Source organism: Vipera berus (assembly GCF_964194415.1).
Source record: "Vipera berus genome assembly, chromosome: 2".
Taxonomy (NCBI): Eukaryota; Metazoa; Chordata; class Lepidosauria; order Squamata; family Viperidae; genus Vipera; species Vipera berus.
In genome coordinates this window covers 31,488,530-31,505,193 of record NC_138203.1, presented here as the reverse complement: position 1 = coordinate 31,505,193, position 16,664 = coordinate 31,488,530, and the positions used below count along the sequence as shown (strand labels likewise).

General features: G+C 36.1%; 1 protein-coding gene and 1 long non-coding RNA gene across 4 annotated transcripts in view; one reads left to right on the top strand and one right to left on the bottom strand.

The window, feature by feature from the left end:
* Positions 1–16,664, bottom strand: part of CDK7 (cyclin dependent kinase 7) — a 38,598-nt gene that overhangs the window by 17,049 nt on the left and 4,885 nt on the right. Inside the window, exons 1-4 of one of the 3 annotated variants that reach the window (XM_081318387.1) lie at positions 10,623–10,779; positions 4,667–4,726; positions 2,339–2,372; positions 117–184 (exon numbers count right to left, since the gene is read on the bottom strand). In XM_081318387.1, the coding sequence (XP_081174513.1) occupies positions 117–184; positions 2,339–2,372; positions 4,667–4,726; positions 10,623–10,682 (222 nt within the window). In that variant the 5' untranslated portion in view covers positions 10,683–10,779. Of the gene's footprint in view, positions 1–116; positions 185–2,338; positions 2,373–4,666; positions 4,727–10,622; positions 10,780–16,664 lie in introns of those variants that run through there. The other 2 variants (XM_081318388.1, XM_081318389.1) reach the window with 2 other exon arrangements.
* On the top strand, positions 13,032–16,378 carry LOC308662502. The gene is made up of 3 exons (XR_014025208.1): positions 13,032–14,641; positions 14,810–14,874; positions 15,811–16,378. It is a non-coding gene; the product is annotated as an uncharacterized lncRNA (long non-coding RNA).

Genomic DNA, 16,664 nt, shown 5'->3' with positions numbered 1-16,664 from the left:
CCTGTCAACTTTAGAAGATAGATTTTTCTGGGAATTCTCAACTAGAAATAGCAAGTACTAGCCAATTATGTTGACAGCAAGATAACAACATAACAAAAAAAATACTTCATACTTACTCCAATAATATTTGGATGGCTAAGCTCCTGCAGCAGTTTTATTTCTCGAAGCGCTGTTCTATTTATACCTTATTTGAAAGAACAAAAAAATTAAAACTTTGAGGTAGCTTAGGTGTTTCAAAGACTGCATTGATAAGGAATGCTCAGTGCTGATACTTCTATCTTAATGACTTATGTACACATTTGTAATAAGTGTTATGCCCATATGATTCAACTCTAGAAATCCCGAATCTATTTCAGGTGATCAGCCCGCTTAGAAGGACCAGACTCCTGTTCTGAACCTTTCTTCTAGACCAGGGGTAGGCAACCTCGGCTCTTTTATGACTCATGGACTTCAACTCCCAGAATTCCTGAGCCAGCTAACAGAGGTTGCCTAGCCCTGTTCTAGATCTCAGAAAAAATTTCCCCAAGTAAGAGTTGTACAGGAATTGCTTTGTGTTTCTGGTTTAATACTAGAATTTCCAATTAAAAAGAAAGCAAGTTTCAGAGAGATTCCTACCTATCTTCGTATACAATGGTGAATTACAGGAACTAGTTTAATAGCATTTTAAAGCAGTTTCATGATGAACACATTAAGCACAGCATGAACTTTCCTCATAAAATTTACACAAACAAGGCACTCTTGAATATTTCCATTTATATCCAAGATTCACTCAAATATTGCAGAAAAAAGAATAGGATATTTTACATTCTATATATTCTATGTCACATTTCCTCCAAAATTCATTGTTTCTATAGTAGATTGTGATGGGGACAAAGGGAGATAAGAGCTTATTTTCTATGGGGTAGTAAATTAGATGCCCATATTTACACTGATACATTTTAGAATCTTAAATTTCCTAATTATCATTAATCAGAGTACAGTAATTACATGAGCCTGTATTATCTGTATCCACAATATCACTGCACTAACTCTCTAATAATTGCAAACTGAACAGCACACAAACAGCCTGAAGTAGTCTGCTTCAGATATCAGCTGGGCTTAATATGCAGTAAATCTTTAAGATTAATTTCAAAAGCCATGTTGTTCATTCCACCTGCTTGGGTATCAGGTGAACAACTTAAATAATGTTGTTGATGTCATCTGAGGTCCATGTTTAGTAAGTTCTTAATTCTTTACAAATTCTTTGTAGATGAGTATGTTAATGCAGAATATATTACTGACACCTGGATGGGCAAAGGCAACAAAGTCAAGCAGTCAGAGTTTTCTCACTCCTAGGTTTTGGGTATCTCATCTGTTTGACGTGATCTGCTCAGTTTTTGGTGTTGGGTAACTACAATTTCCATTGAGGTCTTAGAGGTGTTAGGAAAGAGTTTGAGAGCTCATAGCCTCTGTGGCAACTATGGGCTTGTCCCATGTAATTTCTCATAACATACAAGCAGTTGGGCTTTTTTTGTCTGAGTAGATATTATGATCTGGATACAGAAGGAAATTAAATCTGCCCTTCGTTGTGATCAGATCCCTCTCTGGTCCAGATGATATGGCAGCTACTAAAAATCCTGCAGAGCAAACAAAATTTTTGGATAGTCTATTCTAGTTATGTATCCAAAAGGTTTCTGGTACCTAGGTTTTTTTTCTCAATACAGATATCCCAGGAGAAACTGATGGTGATTCCCCACTTCCATGTAGTGAAGGGATTAGAGTAGGGATCCCCCAACCCCCAGTCCGTGGACCAGCACTGGTCCGCAGCATGCCAGCAAGCAGGCTGCACAAACAAACAAAGCTCCATCCTCAGGATGCAGGCACTATCAAAACCACACCCTCTGGTCCGCGAAAAAACCTTTCTCCATGGCACTGGTCCCTGGTGCCCAATAGGTTGTTGGGGACCTCTAGATTAGAGGATTGCAAATGCTTTTTTTTTGTCAGTGTTGCTGCATTCTGGAATTGTCTCCCCTTAGAAATTAGATCAACTCTATATTGTTGGCTTTCCAAAAGCAATTAAAACAGAGATACTCTCAGAATTTTGTGATAGGATTTGACACCAAGAATTTTAAATTTATGTCAGGATTGGTTTATTTTCTCTGCTTTATTGGGGATGTTTTATGATATAGTTCTGATATATATTTTGAACTGCTGAGATCTTTTCAATTATGACAGGGATAATTTTATTATATAAATAAATCTGAAATGGAATTCCCTCCCAACCACTGTCCCTTATTTCATCTTTCAGAAACTACCTAACAAAGCAGCATTTTTAAAATTAGGTATTTCAGATACTTACCATCTTTAGCTTCTGATCTATGTCCAAGTTTTATCTAGAATACAGAATATTTCTTTTTAACATATATAGGTCAGAAACTGCAATAGTTCAGTAACAGCTTTAACAGACAAATAGCTATATCCTATGCATATAAATATACATGTTTACTTATATATATACATAAAAACTATACATAGCTACTTTTATATATTTTATTACTTCAAATACTTCAAGCGGTTTGGTGCTTATGTTTTGTAGAATTACAAAGTTTGCCAAACCTAATTAGATGTTACAATAAACCAGTTATCTGTTTAGAAAGGCATGATGTAAAAAAACCTATGGATTTATATATGGAGATTAACTGTGTTCTACTTCACAAATACCATTAACAACCAAGAAAGTCTATACATGGTTTACACTTATGCATAGTGAAAGTCATGATTCATATGCCAAATTTAAATTTAAATTCAGGGATCCAAAGAGTCTTAGTTAATAATGTTTATCTACCATCCCTATGGTCCAATTCTTCATTTAAAAGTAATTATGACAAACTGAAAAACTACTTTGAAGGCTTAAACTTCCCTACTGCTTATGTAATAATTGGAGGAGACTTAAATGCCAGAATGGGATCCAGTGATAAGACACTGTCTACTAGTTATCATCAATGGACCAGTAAAGAGACTTCATTGCTGCAGTGTCAATTCAAAGACAATATATCTATATCTATCTATGTTGGCTACTGGCTACCTCAATAAACTTACTGTCCTAATTTTAATATCATAAAAGAGTTAACGTTGAATGACTGTCTAGCAGAGTATAGATACTGGGAGACAGGAATGAGTCCTACAGATTATATCAGTCTCAAATAACATGATTGCTTTGTTAATTTCATTCCAGGTGAGAATTGGCAGGCTAAAAATAATTAACAGAAGATCAATGTCTTAAATTTAATGATTAAAAACTGTTGATGGTTTCAAGACTGCATATTTCAGTTTGGAGGAGATGGATAGATTATATTCAAAATAAATATGGGACTAAAAAGTTCCATTTAGCTTATGAGTAGATTTTAGATTGTTATTAATTTTAGTATTAGTATTGATTATATTTTTGTTTAAGTTATTATTATTATGTTTTTAATAATTTGAATGTATCTATGTTAAAGGGGAGTTAAAGCACATTATGAATTTGGTTAATTTTATAATGGATAATCTTAGTTAGAATATGATTATTATATCTATAACCCTGTATTCAGCTCTGGAAAGTGGGGGGAAAGGGGGGTGGTTTGGGGTGGGTGGGTTTTGGGGATATGTATTGTAATTTTTTTTTTGTAAAACTCTAATAAAAAAAGACTGCATTTTAGGAAAAAAAAAACCTTTCCCCATTACTTCATTATTTATAGGACATTTAACATAAAATATAAATAAAATAAATTATTGGAGAAAACCTTAGTTTTCAGGTAAATAAGATGAATTCTTATGTTTCGATATACAAGAAACAGGCTATTTTTGTAGTGATTTTCTTTTTACTTTAATTAAATGATTTTTCAAATTTATGTTGTTTGCAGAGGAATCTATTATCTTCTGCAGAGAATATTAGTTTTTTCCAAATATATTCCTTTTATGTACATAATAAGGTATTAGTCAGACTTGCTGTATCTAAATACTGCTTCCTTTGAACTAACGGTGTAGCCTAGAACACACTAAATACTTTTTTATCTGAAAATTACAGCAGAAAATCAGTGGTAGTGGGAAAATAATTTCAGGAAACACTGCCTGCTATTGTCAATGATTTCTCTCAATTTTTTTGGTAAGCTCTCAAGGAGTACTGCAATTCTTCAGAAACAATTAGAAAATCACAGATCTAAAGTTTCATTCTACTTTATACATATTTACTGTAATATTACAATCACTAAGAAGTGAACAAAATTGGCTCAGTTAAGATACCATATCAAGCTATGGTTAAGAAAACTTCATATACAAGTAAGCCAACATTTTTAGTTATGCTTTCTCAAACCCATATTTTCATGCAGTTCTAAGCCATAATGTGTAGATTTATCCATCCTCCATCCATCCATTGAGCCATCATGGTCATCAGTTGGCCTGATTTACACATAGTGATAAGCCTCCTTATTAACTGATGTCCATGATGCTAAATTCATATTGTTTATGATGCCAACATTACCAACATATCCATAAGAAGTACATTTGAAAATCAGGAGGAGTATTGAAAAACAGCTTCAGAATATAGCTAAGTGATAGTTTAGATCTAAAAACATTGATGCATTTTAAATTATGGTTAGAACAAAGGATGATCTGAGGAGATATAAAATACAGCCAAAATAAGACTTACTTTTTTAATAGCAACAATTTGATTTGTGTTCTTGTCTCTTGCTTTATAAACAGTAGCAAACTAAAAAGAGAGAAGATACCCTGAATGTTAAATTTTCAATTTTCCAAAGTTAAACCAATATCATTACCTAGTTTTATTTACTTGGAACACAGAGAGGAAACCTGTTCCTCAGATCCAGAAAATACAATTTTAAAGTATAAATAAGTATAAGTTATTTATACTTTGGAAATATACACTGTAATTCAGTAATTTATGAAAAACAATAGCAGTAGCACTTAGACTTATATACTGCTCTACAATATTCTTTGAGTGGTTTACATCATCAAATATTGCCTCCAACAATCTGGGTCTTCATTTGCCAACCTAGGAAGGATGGAAAGCTGAATCAACCTTGAGCTGGTCAAGATTGAACTCCTGGCAATGGGCAGAGTTAACTTGCAATACTGCATTCTAACCACTGCGCCACCATGGCTCTTGAAGAACTGTTCTTCACTCCATGTCTAGGAAATATGTAGTAAGATTATGCAAAACATTCAATAAAATGCAGCATACAAGCAAAACATTCATCCTAGAACATGAAAGCAAGGTGTTCTTCAGAAAGCTTGACATGTCAGTTTATGTGGTTTATGCACCAGCAACACTTTTACTGGCAGTGGCAAAGAAACAATGGTGCATAAATATGCATGCAGACGATATGGCTAAGGTTTTGAGAGATGGGGCTTCTTTAGCATCATTGTACTTTGTGAAATATTGTTTTCAAATGCTTTGCATAGTTTTAATGTTTACCCTTCCTATTGTTCTATGATATAATTGATGAAAATATAATACAGGCAATAAAAAATAATTTTTTAAAATAAATATTTTAATAAAATCTAATACATTTCTATTCTTTAAACTAGTCAATATCAGTATCTAAGGGAAATTACAGGCAATTGTTGACTTATAACTATAATTGGGGCCAGAATTTCTATTACTAAGCATGGAAGTTAAGTGAGTCATACTCAATATTACAACTTTTTTTGCTCTAGTTGCTAAACAATTCACTGCAGTTGAGTGAATAACATGGTCATTAAGTGAATCTGGCTTCCCCCATCGATTTTGCTTATTGGAAGCCTCCTGGAAAGTTTGCAAATTGGTGATCATGTGATTCCAGGATGCTGCAACTGTTGTAAAGGCATGCAGGTTGTCAAGTGCTCAAATTTTGATCACATGGCTGCAGGGACGCTGCAACAATCATAAATGCAAGGACCAGGCGCAAGTCACTTTTTTATTGATGCTGTGATTTTGAACAGTTATTAAACAAATGGTTGTAAGTCCTGGACTACCTATAATTACAGCATAAGCTTCAAGGCAAAGTTATTTTAAATATTATCAATCATGTGAAGTACATACATCTGAGAGTTAACATAACAAAAGGCTGCAAAGCTCTGTTAAGAAGGGTTTCCTACAAAGAAGTAATGCATTGTTATTTGTCCAATTTCTAAATATTTGAAAGATTGTGTTACAGAATTTAATTGCTTTTTGGGTGAAAGATTAGGGATGTCAACAATATTTTGACAAATTTAACATCAATATGTAGCATCAGCTTCCCAAAAGAGAATTACTGTCTTTTTATCACTCTTTGCAGAGCTATTTTTTGGCATTACTTTGTAATTGTTGTTTCTATAATCATTAAACATCAAACCCAGTTTTGTATAACTTTCTTAATCAGATAATTAGCAATCAGTCTAAACCAAGATAAACACACTGCGTAATCATAATGTTCTATGACCATTTGTTTGGAAGAAGAAAAATATTTGACTATAGGCTGAAATGTTAATCGAAGAATCACTCTAGCTTTTGGACTAAGCCTGGTTCTCTGCCACCATTTTAATAGATTGTTGCTGCTTACTTTCTAACCTATATCTTCACAATGCTGCCTAAAATGACAGGTGAAAAATTACTATAACAGCAATCTGAAGAAAGTAAACTTAGAAGCTGCATTTGTGTTACATGCTTAGTGACTGAGATAACTCAAGTTTTCTCTGGTAGTGTCCAAAACAGTTACAACTTAGTATGTTACACCAATATCCATCCAAAGCATGTTTTCTCACAATTAAAAATCAGATTAATGTAATTTGATTCCAAATTAGGGATGAGTAGGATTACATAAACATTGAAGCCAGAAACCCCATGTATTTCTTTCCTTGAAAAAAATGTGGCCTAGAATAAGAGAAAATGCTGAGGGAAAAAAAGTGTCTAATTAGGAGAGATAAGATGCCTCTTTTGCAGGCCCTGTGGCATAAAAAAAAATTTGCACAAACATCCTGAGGAGGACTAGTTGACAAAGGCAAAACCATTTTAACACAAAAGCGAAGTGAGGCAGGAACTATGGTATGTTGGCATGATGCACACCGTTTACTGAGTAAACGGTTTCCACCAAATATAACGTACTCCTAATTCAGACAGCCCCTTTGTCACGGCAAAGGGGCTTGTGTAACTCAATGAAGCTATGAGCTATGCCGTGCAGAGACACCCAAGACGGACAGGTCGTAGCAGAGAGTTCTGACAAAATGTGATCCACTGGAGAAGGAAATGGTAAACCACTCCAGTATCTTTGCCATGAAAACCCCATGGACAGTACCTAAAGTCAAAAAGATATGATGCTGGAAGATGAGCCCTCAAATCGGAAGGTGTACAATATGCTATTTGGGAAAACCAGAGGGCTAGCACTAATAGCGCCAGAAAGAAAGAAGCAACTGGGCCAAAGCCAAAAGGACGCTCAGCTGTGGAGGCATCTGGTAGTGAAAGGAAAGTCTGATGCTGTAAAAAAATTTTCTCCATAGGAACCTGGAATGTAAGATCCATAAATCAAGGCAAGCTGGATGTGGTCATACAAGAGATGACAAGACTGAACATCGACATCTTAGGAATCAGCGAACTAAAATGGACAGGAATGGGTGAATTTAATTCAGATAACCATCAGGTATACTATTGCGGGCAAGAATCCCTCAGAAGAAATGGAGTAGCCTTCATAGTCAATAAAAGAGTAGGAAAAGCAATACTGGGATACAATCCCCAAAATGACAGAATGATCTCGGTTCGAATCCAAGGCAAACCATTCATTATCACAGTAGTCCAGGTCTATGCCTCAACCACTGGTGCTAAAGATGAAATTGACCCGTTCTATGAAGCCCTACAGCACCTTATAGAATTAACACCAAAAATGATGTCCTTATCATCATGGGGGATTGGAATGCTAAAGTAGGAAGCCAAAAGATAACCGGAATAACAGGCAGGTTTGGCCTTGGAGTACAAAATGAAGCAGGGCACAGGCTGACAGAATTTTGTCCAGAGAATATGATGGTCATAGCAAACACTCTTTTCCAACAACCCAAGAGACTGCTCTACACATGGACATCACCAGATGGTCAACACAGAAATCAGATTGACTATGTGTTCTACAGCCAAAGATGGAGAAGCTCTATACAGTCAGTAAAAACAAGACCAGGAGCTGACTGTGGCTCAGACCATGAGCTTCTTGTTGCAAAATTTAGGCTTAAGTTTAAGAAAGTAGGGAAAAGCACTAGGCCACTCAGATATGAACAAAATCATATGATGAATACACAGTAGAGGTGACAAACAGATTTAAGAAATTAGATCTGATAGACAGAGTGTCTGAAGAATTAAGGACGGAGGTTTGCAACATTGTACAAGAAGTAGCAACTAAAACCATTTGCAAACTTTTGCAAATGCAAAAAAGCAAAATGGCTGTCTGAGGAAGCTTTGCAAATAGCTGAGGAAAGAAGGGAAGTGAAAGGCAAGTGAGAAAGAGAAACCCAATTGAATGCAGAATTCCAGAGAATAGCTAGAAGAGATAAGAATGCCTTCTTAAATGAACAGTGCAAAGAAATAGAAGAAAACAATAGAATAGGGAGGACCAGAGATCTCTTCAAGAAAATTGGAGATATGAAGGGAAGATTTCATGCAAAGATGGGCATGATAAAGGACCAAAATGGCAGGGACCTAACAGAGGCAGAAGAGATTAAGAAGAGGTGGCAAAACTACACAGAAGAACTATACAAGTGCAACCTTAACGTCCCAGATAACCACGATTGGGTGGTCACTGACCCCGACCCAGACATCCTAGAATGTGAAGTGAAATGGGCCTTAGGAAATCTGAGGAACAACAATGCTAGTGGAGGTGACAGTATTCCAGCTGAGCTATTCAAAATCTTAAAAGACGATGCAGTAAAAGTGCTACACTCAATTTGCCAGCAAATTTGGAAAACTCAACAGTGGCCACAGGATTGGAAAAGGTCAGTTTACATTCCAATTCCAAAGAAAGGCAATGCCAAAGAATGTTCAAACTATTGCACCATTGCACTCATTTCACATGCTAGTAAAGTTATGCTTAAAATCCTACAAGTTAGACTCCAGCAGTATGTGGATCAAGAACTACCAGAAGTACAGGCAGGATTTCGAAGAGGCAGAGGAACTAGAGATCAAATTTATTTATTTATTTTATTTTTTATTTTAATCCCATTTATATCCCACCCTTCTCTGAAGAATCAGGGCGGCTTACAATCTAAGCACAAATCATATGTGCTTAGCAATAGCCTTCATTCTATGTATATGCCTGCTAATTAGGGCTTTTGCCCCACCCCAAGCGGCATTATTACAAAGTCAGCTTATTGCCCCAAACAATCTGGGTCCTCATTTTACCTACCTCAGAAGGATGGAAGGCTGAGTCAACCTTGAGCCTGGTGGGATGCGAACCTGCACTAATTGCAGGCAGCTGGTGTTACTTAAGTAGGCATTAGCCCACTGCTCCACCAAGGCTCATATTGCCAACATACGCTGGATCATGGAGAAAGCTAGGGAGTTCCAGAAAAACATCTACTTCTGCTTCATTGACTATACTAAAGCCTTTGATTGTGTGGATCACAACAAACTGTGGCAAGTTCTTAAAGAGATGGGAGTACCAGACCATCTTATTTGTCTTTTGAGAAACCTATATGCGGGTCAAGAAGCAACAGAGAGAACTGGACACGGAACCACTGATTGGTTCAAAATTGGGAAAGGAGTCTGGCAAGGCTGTATACTGTCACCTTGTCTATTTAACTTATATGCAGAGCACATCATGAGAAAGACAATGCTAGACGAATCAAAAGTTGGAATTCAGATTGCTGGGAGAAATATCAACAACCTAAGATATGCAGATGATACCACTCTAATGGCAGAAAGTGAAGAGGAACTAAAGAGCCTCTTGATGCTGGTGAAGAAGGAGAGTTTGCAAAAGTTGGCTTGAAACTTAACATTAAGAAAACCAAGATCATGGCATCTGGCCCTCCCAATTTCTGGCAAATAGATGGGGAAGAAATGGAGGTAGTGACAGATTTTATTTTCCTGGGCTCCAAGATCACCGCAGATGGGGACTGCAGCCAAGAAATTAAAAGACGCTTGCTCCTGGGGAGGAAAGCCATGGCAAATCTAGACAGCACACTAAAAAGCAGAGACATCACCCTGCCAACAAAAGTGCGTGTAGTAAAGGCTATGGTCTTCCCAGTTGCAATGTATGGCTATGAAAGTTGGACCATAAAAAAGGCTGAGCGCCAAAGAATTGAGGCCTTTGAACTCTGGTGCTGGAGAAGACTCCTGCGAGTCCCTTGGACTGCAAGGCGATCAAACCGGTCAGTCCTAGAGGAGATCAACCCTGACTGCTCTTTAGAAGGCCAGATCCTGAAGCTAAAACTCAAATACTTTGGCCACCTAATGAGAAGGAAGGACACAGAAAGAAGAAAGATCTTCCTAGATTCCCTTCTAGAAATAGGCAAGATGTAGATCAGAATAACTTCAAGAAAAAAGAATATTTTCGGGCTATTCCCCTCCAAATAAAAATAATTTTTATTACAGTCACAGACCATAATTACAGATAAAAGCACATTAAAAGGCAGATGAGGCCGCTATTCCTTACCTGCCCCTCACCCAGAAAGTCCAATTTTTCGTAGCGTTTGGCTCGCGCTCGCGCATCCATGGCGACGCGGGGCCAGGGAAGACTGGAAAAGCGATTTAAAATCCCCCGTAGCTGAAAACTGCAACTCCTCTCCGCCGCTTCCGGCTTCCGGTGCAGCACTCTAAGCTTGCGCATGCGCCGCACGTTGACTAAAGACGCTTTTGCCGGCCGGGTAACGGCGTCCAACGCGAAGAGGAAGAACACGCGACACCCATTGCTGGGACTCCGCTGTCAAGGGAACGAGCGCGAAAATTGGATAATGCGCTTAGCTTGACTGAACAGCAGCAGAGTTCCCTTCCAAAACTTGGCATTGGAAGGTGGTGCGTGCTTCCTATGAGTGAAAACGTGATACAGCAATTTTCAGTTTTTAAATAACGTTATCTGCCACGTTTTATCCTTAAATGCTTTGCGTTTTAACCATTGCGTTACCATTGTAAGTGGTCATGGTATACTGGACATTTTGAGGTGGGGTGGAAAGAGAAGCAGCACTTTATAAATCTCTTAAATAAAACTGTTCTGCTTATGCTTGTAAGGTGATCTGAAACACGAAACAATTAGACTTCGGTTAAGTGGCCAACTATGTGGAATTGAGGAAAATACCCTACTGACGATTAGATCTATTTGCTAATTGGTATGTATCTACATAGCTCTAGAAATCATAATTAAAACACAAATCACATTATGTCGGAGAAGATAACTATGACCAATTTATCTTATCCCTGTCGTGTGCTATTCAGATAGTATCTGTTGGGGAGATTGTAAATTCCCTGCCAACACTTTTGATGGTTATATCGGTGTTAAGGGTTGTAACTGATCTGGTTTCCAGCTAAAGTTTATACATAGAGCTGCGGTGTATTAAAATCTTGCCAGATTCAAATCATTCAATTACAGTCAGAAAACTTCATCTATGAGTAGTTTGTAGGCAGTAAATTGTTTTGATGAAACATATTTGAAAGTTGATTTGCTTTCTCTTCCTTAAATTTCACCTCCAATTTGCTGCAGTTTGACTAGCCAAACCTTGAATAAAACAGTACTGTAAATGGATCTAATGGTGATCTTTCGAGATTTAATAGCATAATGGTCAGACATCCTCTTAGCTCTTTTCCAGTTGTGGGGCTGATTATTGAACACTAGCAATCTAGGTAGCCCTTGTCTTGTCATAATTCATTTAAGAATGATTCAGTTATGACGGCACTGAAAAAGTTACAACCTATCCTTGAAGTTACAAATGTTATTTGAATCCCAATGATCAGGTGTTCATGATTTGAGTCATTGACAACTGACAACACTTGCAGCATCCTGTGGTCATGTGATTTGTTTGCAATCTTTCCAGCCAATATCTTGAGAAGCACTCAATGGGGAAAGTTGTATTTACTTAATGGCAGTGGTGATTCACTTAATGACTATGGTCATAAAATCAGGTGCAGTCACATAATGCCTGACTTAATTACTGTGCAGCTTAATGACAAATTTTCTGGTTCCAATTTGCTTGTAAGTTGAGTACCTATAGCAGATGCAACTAGGTCAGACATGTCAAACTCATGACATATCAAAACTTTCCCATTGACAGCAATGGGGTGGGCGTGATTTCCTTGTAACGCATCCGGCCCATGGGCTGGCAGTTTGACACCCCTGAACTAGGTGTTTTTCACTAGGCATGTCTTGTAATTCCAATAAGGAGTATCCATATTCCCTGGCAATATCCATTGTTCATATAGCTTTTGCTATTTCAAAAACAGAAGTTGCTTTGCATTCTTTTTTTTGTAAGTTTGCTTGTATATTTGGGATTACTATCTGGCTACATGACTTGCTTACACTTCAGCTGATGGCCAAATGGCTCAGTAGTCTCCTGCAAAATTCTGATACACATATACATATCAGATGACAGCAAGTCTAGGTCACTCCCAAACCGTGACATTACTACCTGTGTGCTTCAGAGATAGAATGTTTTTGTTGTGAAATGTACTGTTTAATTTCTTCCAGATACAATAATGTCCATATGGCCTGAAAAATTCGACTTTTGACTCGTCATTCATTGAACATTCCTCCACAAGTCTGGAGGATCATCTGCAAAGTATGGCTATATCTGTGCTTAAAAGATTTAGAAAGGGTTTGTACTTTTTTTATATTGACAGGCATTTCTGTAAGAATTTTTACAGAGATTGCATACTTTTAAAACCTAAGTGGTGAGAACCTCATTGTCTAATGAAAGTAGCAGCATATTATATGTTGGGAGACTTTATGAAATGAAATGAAAGATAAATATTAGTGTTATTTACATAAGTTCCTTTTATATTTTTCTAAGACCCACAGAAATGTTTAGTGTTTGCAAAAAATCAGAAAATCTAAAAAAGAGCAAGTACTTTTTCCATAGAAGTGTAAGTAATGGGAAAAGCTAATCAAAGCGCACATATGTTTCAGAAAAGGCTGGCAGCACTGAAATGTACATTCTGTTAAGGAGGTGCATTCAAGACAGCAGATCCATATTGTGTTTTTTATTAGCCAACTCTCCAGAGGGGTTTCCTATATTTGTATTATTTGCTGTACACCCGTCTTTAAAATTTGTTTGGGTTTTGTGCAAATGCTAAGATAGAACAAATCTTAAAATACATATGAAGAATATATCAAACAATAATAGAAATGCAAACAGTACATTCAGTATCATACACAAAAGTATTTTTTACAATAATAAAAGGTGAATAGCTTAATAGACCTTTACCTACTGATTTAGTGAAATCTTGCATACACATTTACATTATAAACTTGAATCCTTTTCCTACTTAAACAGAACAGATGAAAATTCTTCTCAAGTTTGTGTAATCAAAAACAGTTGTTTCAAATAACATTTCTCTACTGATTGTGTAGCTCCTCTTTCCTGTCATAAAAATATACATGTTATAGCAGTTACATGTTAAAAATGAAATCAAGTATTGATAAGTCTATGAATATATCCATTTGCAGTTTGTGTTGCTCCATAGAAATAAATTTTGTACGTGCTTCAATATATTTCAATATGATGTGTATTATAATCATGTACTAAGTATTAAATACTATAAATTATACTTTATATCATTCTTGATTTATAAATTACTAGTGTACAAATCAGTGCTACCCACATCAATCAGCACAAGTTCTTCCAGCTCCTTGATTCAGTGACTCAAACAACCCAATCATGGAGATGTTTTGATGTGCAAGTGATGAGCTCCCTACAAGAAACAGGCATTTTGATGGAGCAAAGTAAATGTACACAAGAGAATCTTACACTCTGCAATTCATGGAAATTTCTAGAACTCATCTAAGTCCATCTGAGAATATTGGTATTAGCTCTGATTGACAAGAAAATATTACTAATATTTAACTTCTTATTACAATGTAGTCACTAGGATTATTTAAAGACAGACACATGAAAATAAATTCCTGCCTATTCTGAACCAAATTTAACAACTGTGTAAGTTGAGGTAGTGTAGCACTCAGAAAGGGAAGAGCTGGATTATTTCTTTTTCTGAAGGAATATTGTGCATATTTGTAGATTACATTGTACAATGAGCTCACTAACAAAATTTGTCAAATTTTGATATGGCTAACAAGTTTATTTCTCAGAGTTCTTTGGAAGGACATATTATTTGCTAGAAGGATCCTGCATTGTTCAAACTTTGAAAACAACATGGTGGTCTTCAGGCTATTATTGTCATTTTATTAGTTGCTATTTTTAATTCTTAGTGTATTAGCAGCAACTATAAGAGATAAGGAAACTATACTGAATAGAATGAAAAACTAAATTTCATCAGGCAATTAAAGTGGATGCTTCTGGTTACCTGAAACAGAATTATTTTTGAATGAGACATAACCACTTTCTAAAGCGATTACCTTTTAGTCTCTCACAAAAGCATTTTGGGAAAAAACCTTTCCTTTGACCTCCTTTAATATCCAGAGAGAGAGAGAGCGAGAGAGAGAGAAAGAAAGTGAAGAAGGACTTTATTGTAAGTACAACGGTTTGTTATTCAGCAGTTACAAACTGCACAATGCTCCACCTTATTCTGGGCCTCCACGCTGTAAAATAAAATATTATCTTTTAGCAGAAACAAAAATTAATTTTTGCAGCATTGCTGATTAGAATATTATGTACTCATTTACTGCTTTTCCTTTAGGAACTGAAGTTGATATACGTAATGCCTCCTCCTCTTATTTGACACCATAACAGCAATCTTGTGAGGTGGGCTGAACTAAAAGAACTGGCACAAAGTCATCCAGTGAGCTGTAGCTGAGGGAACTAGAACCTGTTTTCTTCATTCCTATTCTAATTCAACTATTTCTACTGTTGTCATACATAGTGACAGACATTCTCTCTTCCACGCCCACGTGACTATTTCAGCTCCTTCAACCAATAGCATGTTCCATTAGATTCTTTTGGGCACAAGCCAAATGACCTCCGAGTGCCAACTGGAAAACTGTAACAAACCCTTTCCCAAATGCTGCCATCTTAGTTAAATTTTAGGACAGAAATTATGCAAGTGAGTGATTTTGGAAGAACAAAAATGTGAAATTAAAGAATGATAAAATACAGTAGGACACAGTACATGAGAATTAAAAATCAGAAGCTTTCTAATTCCATTTAGAAATCTCCTGAAATGTCTTAATTTCAGAAGATTTCTAATTTAAAAAATAACATTTGGAATAATTTCAAGCCATTGCAATGCTGTACAAATAACTACCCACATGTTTTTGCAATGCTGATCTTGCAATATTTTTTCTACACTTGATTTCTTGCAGTTTTCCTACTAACCACCTCCTGAGTGTCTGAAATAGTATAAATAAAGATTAGTTGTTCAGTAAGGAGGGGAGAGCAATTGAGCAGATTTTAGCAAATCTGATTCAGCATTTTAACTGTTTCATTTATCACAATCCTTACGGAGACAAGGTCTGGTGTTCTGAATGTTTTAAAACAAGGATAACCAATCATACAAGCTGATAGAGGTATCCAGCTCCAATATTTCAGACTCAGACTGCTTCAGTCAGATATTCCAGCCTCCCAGCAGCTCGACAATATGCCCAGCTTTATTGGAGGGTACCAGGTTATCTAAATCAGTTGTATGAAATTCAAGATTATATGTTTTAAAACTATCGAATATTGTTTGTCTTATTTTTGTAGGGGATCTTTTGGAGAAAGTGACTAAATTCCCACCTAGATGCATTCTTCAAAAGACAGGACTGAGAAAATTTTCCTCTGTACTATACACTTATACTATGAGGTTCCTGAATCATATCAACAACAGACTATTGGTAAAACTATTCAGAATTTGGAAAGAACGATCACCAATAGGTGAATGATATAAAGTAATGAAAAGGAGGGAGTGTTGTTGTTCTTGATAAGTAGAACTAACTTAAGAGAGGAGTATTCATCTTGTACTTTATGCTTGTAGAATAGATTTATAAATTGGGCTCCCCTGGATTTGTATTGTTGTTGGGTTTCTTAGCAGCATTTTAGGCAATCAATGCAAGCTACTGGTTTATTTAGGAAGAATAAACTCTCTCCATAGTTAGCCATGGGAGCTGATAGGATTGTTTCATGCAATTCTACTTGCAGCCATCTGAACTTGTTTGATAACTGAGATAGCACAGAATTTCCCATAAGCTAGTTAGACAATTAAGATGCAAGTGAAATAGGTGGCTATATAACTTCAATCAATTTATTTAGTAGTTTTCATACTAAAGTTTCATACCAAAATTTAATTATGAAGTATTTTTCCACTGAATTTATTTGGTTCTTCATCTGTGGTTTCAGTTTGGTTGATATGCTATTGAGAGAGTTAGAATTTTTAGTTGTTTTAACCATATTATGGCTGAAAAGATGGATTCATATCAACAAGAACTTTGTTTTGCAATAGGCAGTCCATTCCTGGTTTAAATCAAACCTCTTAATATTTTTTTGGTAGGATCTAGAGATTATTCCAACTGAAATTCATCAGCTAATCATTAGAAATCCATAGTGTGAAATAAAACCAA